Source organism: Maniola jurtina, chromosome 24, assembly GCF_905333055.1.
Source record: "Maniola jurtina chromosome 24, ilManJurt1.1, whole genome shotgun sequence".
NCBI classification, from domain to species: Eukaryota; Metazoa; Arthropoda; class Insecta; order Lepidoptera; family Nymphalidae; genus Maniola; species Maniola jurtina.
In genome coordinates, this window is record NC_060052.1 from 5,268,331 (window position 1) to 5,282,490 (window position 14,160).

The 14,160-nt window shown below is 36.0% G+C and overlaps 1 protein-coding gene across 2 annotated transcripts in view; it reads right to left on the bottom strand.

The window, feature by feature from the left end:
- Positions 1-4,170: 4,170 nt before the first annotated feature.
- Positions 4,171-14,160, bottom strand: part of LOC123877876 (linear gramicidin synthase subunit D) — a 55,310-nt gene continuing 45,320 nt past the window's right edge. For both annotated transcript variants that reach the window (XM_045924810.1, XM_045924809.1), the window contains exons 8-17: positions 13,938-14,105; positions 13,227-13,385; positions 12,546-12,685; positions 12,377-12,467; positions 11,440-11,652; positions 11,016-11,157; positions 6,873-7,015; positions 6,140-6,286; positions 5,486-5,643; positions 4,171-4,845 (exon numbers count right to left, since the gene is read on the bottom strand). In XM_045924810.1, the coding sequence (XP_045780766.1) occupies positions 4,705-4,845; positions 5,486-5,643; positions 6,140-6,286; positions 6,873-7,015; positions 11,016-11,157; positions 11,440-11,652; positions 12,377-12,467; positions 12,546-12,685; positions 13,227-13,385; positions 13,938-14,105 (1,502 nt within the window). In that variant the 3' untranslated portion in view covers positions 4,171-4,704. The remainder of the gene's footprint in view (positions 4,846-5,485; positions 5,644-6,139; positions 6,287-6,872; positions 7,016-11,015; positions 11,158-11,439; positions 11,653-12,376; positions 12,468-12,545; positions 12,686-13,226; positions 13,386-13,937; positions 14,106-14,160) is intronic.

A 14,160-nucleotide genomic window follows, 5' to 3' on the forward strand; every position in this document is an offset into this window, starting at 1 on the left:
GAGTGCAGCTTTGGCAAAAATGAGGCGGTATGAAATAGGTTGAGTTAAACATATTGTGATAATGACGTAACTTTTCCAGTCAAGAGGGGTCTCTCCGTCACTCGCTTCAAACAAACGTAGTTCCAATTTCATTTGAATATTAAGCAACCAAAATCCATGAAATTTTGCAGACATATTCTAGAATCTAATATGTATGTCTGTGGTTTTCCAGATTTCTGTTAAAATATTCGGTTTCAAAGTTATGCGGTCTTAAAAATTTACATACAAATCTTGAGCGTTTTCTAAGAAAAAAAAGTCTGTCCAACAGAGGCATGTCAGGCTGTTTTACTTTACCTCCACTACTTAGTCATATTATGTTAAAACGTGGTTATTTAATATATTCTTACGTAATTTAAAACCTGTAACTATGCATTGATAACCGAAATGAGCTGGCGGACAAAACGGTATAACTACGCTTCTGAATTCTGATTAAAATACTTTTTTTTTTCAATTTGACGTTTTTGGCTAACTGCCAAAGCTGGCTTCTTCTGTAATAAAATCTGCGCAATTACAACGTTTTGTTCGTCAGCTCCTCAAATATTTAAGTTTTTTTTTAATTTTATTGAAGTGTACGGGTGTTTGGTAATTAGTATATAATGACGACACGTACCCATGCTGCTTTGATCTGATAAATACAATGCTGAAGTAAAATGAAGAAATAAAATTACCATACAAAATTTTAATTTTTTTTTATGACCAAGTTTTCATGGCCCTAATGTGCCCTAGCTCACTGAGATCGTTGGCTTGGCCTCGGCCTATCTAAAGATGGCCAATGATCTCAGTGAGTTATGGCACGTTAGGGTCATGAAAACTTTGACATAATTTTTTTATTTTATTTTGTATGGAAATTTTTATAATTTTATTTCGTCATTATTCTTCGGCATTGTGTTTGTCAGATCAAAGTAGCATGGGTACGTGTCGTCATCATTATATACTAATTACCAAACGTTCTGTAGAAATAGAAGTTTTATTAATTGGATTAATTTACGATTGAAAACAATATGAACGCCATTCTGTAGTATACTTATAAGTTATATCATACATTACATGTGATTGTAAATAAATTGTAAATATACTTTTAAGTGTATCCAATTTAGTTGATAGTACAAACTCCAATATGATATCACATTGTGAAAACCTTCATTTGCATTTTTAACCCCCGACCAAAAAAGAGGGTGTTATAAGTTTGACGTGTGTATCTTTGTATCTGTCTGTGGCATCGTAGCGCCTAAACGAATGAACTGATTTTAATTTAATTTTTTTTTTGTTTGAAAGATGGCTTGATCGAGAGTGTTCTTAGCTATCATCCAAGAAAATCGGGTCAGCCGTTTGAAAGTTATCAGCTTTTTTCTAGTTACTGTAACCTTCACTTGTCGGGGGTGTTATAAATTTTTAATTTACACTTGTATTAAATGAATATTAGGTACCTAAAAATACCTGAACCCAAAAAATTGAGATATTTAGTTGTCAAAAAGTTATGCACAATTTTTATGAATTAAGGTTAGCTGTTAAATTATATTACAGTAATATAAATATACGTAAAATACATTGAAATCTAAAGAAATCGTTTTTACTTTCGTAATTGTGGCTTTACCAGAGTTAAGAAATTATGAAATATCTACAATGTGACAAATGGTAAATAGTCCATCTTATCGATTCGCGTTTTAATAGTTGAATATTGTATCTAAATCCTAACCAAGCATTTTATTTTGTTGTTTAAGCGTTTATAGTTTTTTTCTATAATCATGTAGTCTTTGTAGTTATATTAAAGTGTGATAGCATGGCCATTTATAAGTATTTTAGTATCTAGTGTAAACAAATTATTTTATGAAAAAATGTTAAAACAATAAAACGTGTACAAAAATCAAGTTTCGCTTTTATTTCATCAAATAATTCGAACCGCTGTGATATGCCATGCCCTTCCGGCATCGGTTTCCCCCTCCACTTTTAATATAGGTGCCTATAGGTAGGTATATCTTTCAAGTTAAAAGTGAATAGAGATCTTCTAGGCAAGCGCAATACAACGGCTGATTCACACCAATTGCGTATGCAGCACGTACACATGACACGTGCGTAGTGACGCGCGTGAACCCGTAGACGTAACTGCACGCATTATGTCTACGTGAACGTTCACGCCACGCAAGCGGTAGGTATGCCATGTTTTATACAGTTCCATAAATTACAACGCAATGGTACGCGTTTACGCAGTCTGTGTGAACGAGCTCGTGCATAATGTCAGTAGGTGTGATTGAAACCAAGTGCTAGTCTATAATATACAGGGTGAAATTAGAAAGCTAGCAAATATAAAGACAAGTCATTATTACTGATAAGATACAAAAAAACGAGTTTTTTTAAAGCAACTGTATTTTTGAAAAGTTCGCAATGTAGTGCAAATAAAACATCTGACTGACGCAAAAGGTCAACGAAAGTTGCGTAGACGGGTGCCACGTCAATGCCGCGTCGTAGGCGGGGCATCGATGCCTAGTTTTGTACGCTATACATTGCGGGTTAGAAATGGTTATTGGTATTGGATTGTGTTTAGGTAGTATAATAATATTTTTAATATAATAAGTTTAAATATAATAAGTTTTCATTAGCTTTCTAATAAGTAATACCTGTAGGTACATATTTTAAAAAATTAAAAAAAATTGAATCTGTTAAAAGAAAAAGAAAATAGTTTTACAAATCTTTATTAAACAATTTATACAGAGATAAATATCATTTAACATTTTGTTTTTGCAAAACGATTGCACTTTTGGTCACAACAGAGATCTAAACGTATACATAAATTCGTAAATCAAATGGAATAAGGCTAACATCACATTGGCGTAGTCGAAGACGTAACGCATCTTTTTATATACTAAGTATACAACTATACAGACCTTTGTCTCAGCTTTGTAATCTACGAATTTGTTTGAAAGAAATTCAAAGAAATTTGAAAGAAAAAGACGACGCGCTTTATCGCGCACTCTTTTAGTTTCTCTCTTTTAGTTTAACACAAAGTAAATTACTTGCTGGAGATAAAATGCAGTATATTTAATACTTCAGAAAGGACGTTCTACTACGTTTCGTCACCGCACAGATATGCCTTGAGCCTAACCCTAAGGATCCAATAAGTTACATGTAACTTTTATGTCATTATAAGTATAGGTATTTAAAAAAGTTCACGCCTATCCTTTTTTTTGAATTGTTTTCTAAAAAAAGTGAAAGTGCAGTGAATAAATAATGAGTCACTTATAACTTTAATATGTTAAATAATTTCAATTATACTGACCCAAGATGATTTCAACCATTGAACTATGATTGAAAGTGTAGGAAGCTTAACTTTAAAAGCTAAGTAACTTATACAACTAGATATGTATGTAGAGTAAGGCTGCCTTTCCACCGCAGATGTGAGGATTCCTATAAGCCCGTCCATTGGCATGTCATAGGCATTTAAGGCGTTAAGAAAAATTCCTCTAGGGTACCTACTCCCCAGCGCCCTATATAGTGAACAGGCGGCCTTACAAATTAAATTAATAATTTGAACTACAAGCTAAAGTTTTAACAAAAAAAATTATCACAATCATTTTTTTCAATGTTTTTCCATTATCTAAACACTAAAACTTATTTCTTTAACTTAGGTATAAATAATGATAATACAGCCAATAACAAAATTATTATCTAACTAGGCCTCCTAATAGCTAAACTCTAGATATTAAAAGTAGTGAAATTCATTTTTTTAACCCCCGACCCAAAAAGAGGGGTGTTATAAGTTTGACGTGTGTATCTGTGTAGGTATCTGTCTGTGGCATCGTAGCTCCTAAACTAATGAACCGATTTTAATTTAGCTTTTTTGTTTGAAAGGTAGCTTGATTGAGTGTTCTTAGCTATAATCCAAGAAAATCGGTTCAGCCGTTTGAAAGTTATCAGCTCTTTTCTCAGGGGGAGTTATAAATTTTAAATTTACACTTGTTGTACTAATATCGTTATGAAATTACGGCAAATACACTTATGTCTTCTTCACTGTACTTGATAATGCAAAATTATTGCTTGGCTGTGCAAATACTAATTTACAATAATTATCTACTAGCTAAGCCTGGCTTCTAACTAAGCATATAATTTAAATATCACTGTTCAAAATACCACAAGAAAAACTAGGCGTGTTTTTATTATTTTAAAACTAACTCCTATCAGATATAATGGTGCAATTAATTTATAGCTAAATCTAGAACTATACTTAACATTAATATCTAGTCTACAAGATTTACATCCACAGCCTTCATTCCACCAAGTTATCAATTTAGGAAAAAACTCGTAAGTATCATTTTAGAGATACTAAATTAAAATTTTCCATAGGGGCAGTTTTTGTCTAGAACTTCTCTGTCTAAACTCTATTTTTTCGGCCCTGTGTATAACTCGTGCCAACTGCCAATAAAGAAGAAACGAATAAAAAAACGAAGTGGTGCTAGTCACTCTATCTCACTCACACGCTAAACACATTACATGGTGTGAGAGGGAAAGATTGCTGACGCCATTTTTGATTCGAGTATTAGGCACGATTTATATCGTTATGCCAAAACACGTAAGTATCTTAATACAATATGCTTTGTAGATATTAATTCGGCTACACAAAATACACTGGTTTCCTTTAACAATACTGGTTCCTAACAGGTTACAAGTCGATTAATCAACTGGTTTCCAGCATACAATGGCTCTCATATCGTCTGGTGCTCGTCCGAAGACCCGATCTCCATTGGCATCAACGTACTGGTTTATTTGGTAGTCGAGGAGAGTCTGGAAGCCTAATACGTCTGTGCCCAATTGCTGTAAAAAAGATAACTAGTTAGATTTAATAGATAGATAGATAGATAAAATGTTAAGGAAGAAAACATTACGACCGCGACCGTATACTAACACCCTAAAGACTGCTGCTGATGAAGTTCAGAAGTGCTGGTGTGGTTGTCAATTCATCCTAGTGTGGCACTAATAAACACCATAGACCAAAGTAAGAGGAAGACTTATTGGGTTATAGCACTATACCACCGAATAAAGAATAAAGTACACAGATAGAAGTAGTTTTTCTCCGTGTTTTGTTTTCAGTAGGTATAGGTACAAATTTCAATTAAAGGTAATTCAAATTAAAATTAAAGGTAAATTCAAAGCACATAAAGCTGAGTTTAGGTATTAAAAAAACTGTCTGTCTGTATGGCGTATTGGTCTAATCATTATAATAAAGTAATTGACTTTTCGCCGTCGGCTATCAGCGCGCGCTATCCGTAGTAGCTCACTCTGCCTCTAGCGAGATGGATTTATCTTGTGACAAATGCCATCTGGTTGTAAACGAGTTACTCAGCTTTTGTCAAAATGAACTATACGTAATGAATAATGTGTCTTCAGTCGTACCTACCTGATTATTTCACTATACGTTATAAAATGAAGTAGATATAACTATGTAGGTATGTACCTGTGTCAAAGGACTGGTATTAGTAGTGAAGACTCCTCGGAAACTCCTCTCCCGCGCTACCCTCTCTGTGGCCACCTCGAGAACCTGGATCGCTAACACGTTATCCCTTGCCGACATTGAGGCATCTGTCGCCATCATGAACGAGTGTAGAATTGCACCTGTAATATAATATTGCTTTGATTTAGAGATGAGCGTTGAATGAACTTTTATTAGGGTTCCGTAGGTACTGGAAGGGTGCCAACGGCATCCCATTGTTGCCATCCCATTCCCATCCATCCGCCCGTCTGTCTGTTTGTCAGCGGGCTGTATCTCATGAACTGTGATAAGTAGAGAGTTGATATTTTCACAGAATAATATATATCTATTTCTATTACAACCAATAATAAAAATTCCAAAATGGCGCCATGAATATAAAAAAAGTGTTATTTCTTGTACGAAATACTTCAAATGAGAGATATAGGCTATTTTTTGACGTCAACGGTTAAAAAAATAACCGTTTACAGCGCGTTCCGTCAACATCACAATACATACCGACGAGGATGCGACGGGCAACCAGTGGTTCTCTACCCGTTCAATCAAGAGGTGAACGACAGTTAAATGCGGAAACAAACTGTAGGATGGTAAAAGCTTAAATTTAAATAATAATAATCTTACCCTTTCCTTCAGGCAGCATAGTATCTCTCACAGAACCCTCGATATACTCCAAGAACGTCATAATCTTCGCCAACCCTCCAGTCAGTTCGATTTCTGGTTCTTCGCGAGCGTCAAAGTTTAGCGCCACTGCAACTGGGGTTCCTGATGCTGAGAAAAAAATATGATACTGGAAAATTAGGTACTATGGGATGGTAATTTCAGTATGTTAGAAACGACAGAAAGTTTTGATCATCTTCTGGATTAAGACATTTTTGGACCGAAAATTAAAAGTTTTCCCGAAAATACCTACTGCAAATCTACTGACTGAGCGGTAATTTAGTGGAGACTTCATCCAGTTATATGGAGAACTGGGTATTGGTTTAATAGTAGACAGGCATGCAATGGGTTATTTGGGTATTAGCACCTTTAACGCCCAAATGAGCATAATTTTATGAGTTGTGCGCCTCATAACACAGAACAAGAAATAAGCTTATTATTCTTTTGTTCTACGAACAGTCTGAAGTCATTTTGCGTTATCATGTTACACAAATTGGCCTTGTGTGAAACCGAAGTGCAGCGTAAATTACGCGACTTAGAAAACATACAGTCGAATTGAGAACCTCTTCCTTTTTTGAAATCGGTAAAAAATTCGATTCTGGCATAAAATAGAACCCAATAGGCCATAAAATAGAGACAACATAAAATGATATGAAAGGCTCCAAAGGTTTCTTGGCAATATACATTCTCAACTCACAGTCTTCCAAAACAACGCTAAGGTCCGCAGCCAGCAGCGGCTCCCAGCATTCATCGATGCAGTGCGCGTAGTCCCGAACTGCGATCTCGTGTTTCAGGAACTGCTCTAACTCCGCCTTTTCGTAAAACGAAGAGACGATCATCCTTGAAACAATAAAATCATCTGTTTGTTGTTTTTTTAGTAAATAATATTAGCCATGCCAATCAATCCTGATAAGGTATGTGTAGTATTATAGTCCTGCGTCCTGCAAAATCAACCAGTAACTTCATGTATTTTGTTTTGACAGCATCTTTGCCGTGGAGACTTCTTTCGAGGACTTACCTACTGGGCTTCCGAAAGGTTTAAAACCGATTCACACTAAGTACGTACATGTTCGTTCTACACACCTAACAGTCGACAACATCATTTCAGGCATACAAACACAAGCTGGCAAGGAAAAAGTGTATATACGAGAGGAGTTAACTAACTACAACAAAGCTCTTTTGTGGCAAACTAAGCAGCATTGTAAAGATAAATACAGATTTGTGTGGTGTAAGGATGGCAAAATCATGGTGCGTAAATCGGAAAACTCTAAAGTCTACATTATTAGAGCCGAAGAAGACCTAAAGAATTTATCAAGCAACTGAGAGTGTAACTTAGAAAGCAGGTACCTAAACACTAAAACCTTATATCTGGATGGCTCATATTTCTTTACAAAACAGTATAACGGAACTTTACAACTGTGTTAATATATCTGATTATTTTAAGTATATTCCCCAATGCGTTAACAACCTAACTTTCATTCACTTGAACATTCGTTCCATAATAAAAAACTTTAGTCAATTAGAAATCCTTGTTAACAGTTGCACGAGAAATCTCGATGTCATAGTACTAACAGAGGTAGGTATAAGTGACTGTATAAGTTCTATGTTCCAACTGAATGGCTATAGCATGCACACAGAATTGCGAAAGGATCGAAAAGGAGGCGGTATAATTGTTTACGTACACAACAAACACAAATTCAATGCACGTACACTTAAAACAAAATATTTTGAATGCATTACAGGTAAATTAATATCTGCTTCGAATCACGTCGTATATCTGTGTGCAATCTATAGACCACCATCGAACAGTATTCCTTATTTTCTAACAGAACTAAGAAGTCTTTTGCGCTCAATGCAAAATTGTGACTTACTTTTGTTAGGTGATATTAATATCAACATCAAAGTGCATAATAACATCCGTTCACAATATTTAAACCTAATGTGCGAGAACGGACTTGAGTGTGGGATCTCAGACTACACAAGAATAGACTTCACAAAAGTTAATACTTCGAAAACTTGTATAGATCACATTTTCATGAGGTCTCACACGCAAGATATGTTCTCGGCGGCGATCGGCACCGTACTGGCTGATCACTGCCTCACGGCGATTACTTGTGTCGGGGCGCAAACTATACAGGCTGCGCCTAAATATATATACAGGTATAACAATAAAATAATTTGGGAAGAATTAAACAAAATAAATTGGAATGAGCTGTATGATATAGGATGTCCTACTGAATTATATAATAATATTAAAACTAACATTCTTAAATGCTACGAATCTGGGAAATATCAACTACGGGTCAAAAACTCAAAAAGAAGTTCAGAGATTTGGATAAATAATAGGCTAATTAAACTCTGTGAAAGTAAAGATAAAAAATTTACTGAATGGAAAAAAGATATAAGCAATAAAGTTTTGAAACTAGAATATACTAAGATAAGAAATAAATGTAATAGTATGGTACAGAAACAAAAAGATAAATATATACAAAAAGATATAAGAGAACATCAAAACGAGCCAAAAAAGTTATGGAAAATTCTTGACGGAATATTGGGAAGAGTGAAGGAATCCCTGGACAGCGTTGTATTAAAAGCATTTGGTGATAGTCACAATACAAAAATTATTGCAAACAACTTTGCCCAGGGGTTTCTCAAAAATATAAAGGATACTCTGCCCCAGTGTCAGAATCCAATATTGGACTCTGAGCTGTATAGGCGGCCAGCTAACGTCTCGATTCGATTTAATAAGGCAGAACCTAAGGATATTTACACAATAATAAAAAACATTAAGACACAAAAAGCTCCAGGCATAGATACAGTAAAACCGATAGACATAAAGAATATAGCCGATAAAATAGCGTACTTAATTGCGAAGTTCGTAAATCTTAGCGTGTCCACTGGTCAGTATCCCGACGAATTAAAACTTGGAGTGGTTCGGCCAATATTCAAAAAAGGGTGTAAAAAAGACTATAATAATTACCGCCCTATTACTATATTGCCGGTAATTGACAAAATAGTAGAAAAATTTGTAAGTAATCAGATCCACCATTTTTATAAAGAAAATGATATACTCGTAAGCCAACAATATGGCTTCCAACCTAAAAAAAGTACCACCCAACTGCTAGATAAGTTAACGAACCACGTCAATACATGTCTCGACAAAAGAAAACATGTCTTAATGGTATTTATTGATTACAGTAAAGCGTTCGACACTCTACAACATAAAACACTAATTGAGAAACTTAACGATACAGGAATAAGAGGGCCTTTGCTAAGATGGTTTAAGAATTACATGACAGGTCGTGCATATATGGTTCAGGTCGACGGTGAGCTAAGTGACAAGGTTGCAGTCACAGAAGGAACCGCGCAAGGATCCGTACTTGGACCACTGCACTATCTGGCGTACGTTAATGAGCTGAAAAACGTAATTACCAAATGTGAGATTTTTCAGTATGCAGACGATACGTGCATAATAGCCGCTAACAGAAATCTCACAACAGCCATAAAAGATCTTCAGCAAGACTTTAATAACCTGTGCAAATGGTCTCACGATGTTGGACTAGTGCTCAACTCGCAGAAAACAAAGCTATTACACGTACGTTCTAGCTATAACAAAAGTACTGATAAAATACACCTCATATCGCACACTCATGACTGCCTACACTCCCTTCCGCCAACGTGCAATTGCAAGGCCATTGACGAAGTTACAGAACACACTTACCTTGGTTTGGTCCTGGATCATAGATTTAATTGGGATAGACACATTGAGATCGTATGCAACAAACTCAGGACAATTATGGCAAAATTATATTTAGCTAAAACCAAATTGACATTTAAAACAGCCCTATTATTATACACTGCACTCATGGACAGTGTTTTGTCATACGGTCTTAGTGCGTACGGACGAACATTCAAAACCTACCTTACTAAAATACATAATATACAAAAACGGACCCTAAAAATGATTTTACCCCCAAACCTTAAAGAAAAATTTAGACAAAATGAGGAAGCAGTATTCAAATTCTGTAAAGTACTACCAATAGAAAAAAAAGTCAAACATACCCTAATTACTCAAAACTACTTTGAATATTATCAAAACTATGTCACACACAGTATTACGACGAGGGCCGTATCGGGACACAAGGTAATTACGACCAAAGCAAACAATTTTTACGGTGAACGAACCACGAATTATCTATTACCAAAATTAATCAACGAATTACCAACTGAAATTAAAACTAAAATAACAAAAAACAACATAAAGTATAAAATCAAGGAATATTTATTAAACACGTCTTCCCTTACGTAAAATATTCAATAATATATACATAATAATTCATAATTACATTCTATAAATATCCTATACTACTTATAGTTTTTATCTAATTTTTATCTACATAGAACAGCCTGTATAGTGAATAAGTCCGGTAACGAGCTGGCTAGCATCGCCTCGGTGCCGAGCGCCACAAATACCTACCTAATGTTCGTGCGCTGTGCAACCGAGTAGGTACCCTTCCTTGCATAATATAATATTATCTTATACCGACATAATTTTGTATTGAGTGTACTGAGTAGTCTCACCCGTATATCATTCAGTTAATGTTTAGAGGAATGTGCAGCGCCCAGACAAGTCGCCAAGACTTCAGGGCGCTAAGAATTCAATGTAAATAGTTTTAGAATATTGTAAATACAATAAATACAAATACAAATGTGACACTTGGTAGTGACGCGCGTGAATCTGTGGACATAACTGCACGCGCTACGTCTACGCTTGCGCGACGCATACGCGGCATGTGTGGCCGGCGCTTTACAGTTTGAACTAAAAACTAATTTTACTTACTCAATGACCGGTTCCTTATGCTCGTGTCGCATAGGTCGTGCTGTGAACTTGGTATCATCATTTTCTCTCGTCCCATCTGGATTAGTGGTTAGATGTGCTAAGACGTCGCCCAAGTTTGATGCGCCTAGGAAATCGCTTATTTCTGAAAGAGAAGATTACAGTATTGAGAAATATTAGAGCCTCGATAGCTCAATGGTTAAGGAGCGGTCTGAATTCAAAAAGGTTGGTGGTTCAAACCGCCCCGTTGCATTATTGTCGCACCTTCTCCTAGCGCAAGCTTTACGCTTAATTGGAGGGGGAGAAAAGAGTATTAGTCATGATTAGCACGGCTAATATTCTTTAAAAAATTGGGTCTTGGGACGGGTCTTAACAGATAGACAGACAGATACACAGATAACGAAGTGATATTTCTGTAGGTACTTACCAATATAATACCCTTTATCCCTCAGCCTAGTAATAGTGTAAATAGAGTTGAGAGAGTTTCCTCCTAACTCGTAAAACCCGGCTTTCACGGACAGAACTCCACGCACTGCTCTGCCCAGAACTTCACCAACAGTTTCAAAGAGGACTCGAGCCGCTTCTGCATCCTTTGGACTCACTCCTGAATAGTCTATATCTATAGGAATTGCGTCGTCATCTGTTGAATGAAAAATATTATGAAAGCGAATCCATACAGTTTCCTAGATTTATTACGGTTCCAAGGCCCTGAAATGCCCAGCAAGGGAGCTAAGTGAAACCAGCAATAGAATTCCTTCCAGCGATGAACCATCTCTATGATAGCATAATGTTATAGCTTAGTGTTTTAGTAAAAGAAAAAAGATGGTAAAAATTTCATTGAGCTAAGTTTGATACGAACCGCTAAAGCGTAGAATGATCTGGCTTTGGTAAGTTATTTAGGTTATACTTTTAATCTAGACCTCTTCATTGCTCTAATAGGTCAAGCGCAAACATATCTTGCAATTAAAAAAAAATGACGGTACAAACGGTGACCCCAGGATGGTAGGTAATAGGTATCATACCTCTGTTCGATCATAAAATCAAAAATCTATAAGGGTTCCGTTTTTTGCCATTTGGCTACGGAACCCTAAATATTCAAAAAAATTCAAAATTCAAAATATTTTCATTCAATTGCTTTTATACATGGTATAATATTGTATATCAAATCTTTGAAAAGAACAACCGCCGAGTTTCTTGCTGGTTCTTCTCGGTAGGAAAGGCATTCCGAACCAGTGGTAGATGCTTTTGAAGATTCAAAAGAACTTGTAAAAGTCTAATTGAATAATATCAAATAATGCATCGTCTACATTTTTCGAATTAAATATAAGTATAAAGGGTATAGGTAGATCAATCATCTTTCTTACCATTATTATTTGTGTTTTCATACATTTTCAGTAATCCTTGTCTATCCACTTTACCGTTCACGAGCAGAGGTATTTTGTCTATGACTGTTACCTAAAAAAAAAATGAAAAAAAAATATTAGTAAATAAGTTTAAGTTCTAAAGGTTTTGCAATCTTAAAATATTTCTTACCTGTGGTATCATATACTGTGTGAGGGAGTTTTTCAACGCAGCTTCGATATGGTGGCCGGATAGCCTGGCATCTGGCTTGACTGTTACGAAAGCCAGAATTTCTGGATTGCCAGAGGTTAGGCCGTAGCAAAGGACGACACCTAAGGAAATCCGTTACACATTAAAAATCAAAAACATAAGATAGGTGGTTTTAAGGACATGTAGACAAAAAACCACGCCTTTTACGTTAGAGCCTTTCCACATGGCTACATTCTTAACACAACACCTTAGACCGTAGCAAACTGAATTTGTGAATTGCATTGGTAATAAACAGACTGACACTTTATTGTCTCTGGTTGGAGGGTTTAATTAACATTGTAGGTATATAGGTACTCGGGTTATAAGATTTTTCGCAGTAGTACCTGTGGTAGTACTAAACAACGCCTTTTGCATGACACTGGATTCAATCTTTTACATGTCATCATACTGACAAATCTCATCTAGTTTTCTTAGACTGAGATTAAAGAGCGTGCTTTGACTTTGTTCAGACGTTAAAACGAGACGGTTTTATGTCAGCAGGATAGCGCTGTCTCGTTTTAACAGTGTCTTAAGTCTTAGCAAAGTCAAAGTGCAGTCTATAGATCTTAATCTTACAATACAAGTGTAGCTTACAAAGAATGGGAAAGAATCATATATGAATACCTTTTTCAACTCCCTGTATACTGTTGACAGCTCGCTCAACTTCTAACAGATCTACTCGGTGGCCTCTAATCTTGACTTGGGAATCTGTTCTGCCGGCAAACAGAACCATTCCCTTTTGTAGAATGCCGAAGTCTCCCGTGCGATATAAGCGGCTGAAATCTAAAGAAAACAAGTGTAAATTAAAAATTTATAACACCGCCGACAAGTGAAGGTTACAGTAACTAGAAAAGAGCTTGATAACTTTCAAACGGCCGAACCGATTTTCTTGGATTATAGCTAAAACACTCTCGATCAAGCCACCTTTCAAACAAAAAAAACTAAATTAAAATCGGTTCATTAGTTTAGGAGCTATAGTAGCTAGAGTATATAACACCCCTCTTTTTGGGTCGAGGGTTAAAAATCTGATGAAAGTGCTGTCGGCGTAAATACTCAGTAATCAATCAGTATGGACTATGCTTTGGCTACGCTTGGTTTTGAGGCTTGGTCTTTAGACACATAGAATTTTATTAATGTAGAGTCCCAGAAATTGATCCCTGGCGCAAGCCCTTGATTCCAAGGGCTTACGCTAATCTAATCCTATTCTTGAGGATGAAAATGCTTTCCCCAGTTTATTTCTGATCTTATCACCAGCTGGATGATTAGTTTTTATTTCCATCTATTCCACCATGATGAGATCGCGATCAGAGATCCCATGAAAAGCTATTAGTTTACCAGGATGTGCAGCATGTGGGTTATCACAGAACTTTTCGGGCGCCTGTCCTCCTACGTATCCTCTTGCCAAATTCCTCCCAGCCACCCACACCTCACCAGGCTCTGACTCCCTAGATGGGTTCATTTCTTCATCTAGCAGGTATACAGCGCAATTATCTAAAGGTGCACCTGTGAAAATTTTAAAAGTAGGTATGTTTTATGACAATATCCAAGTGGCCTGAGC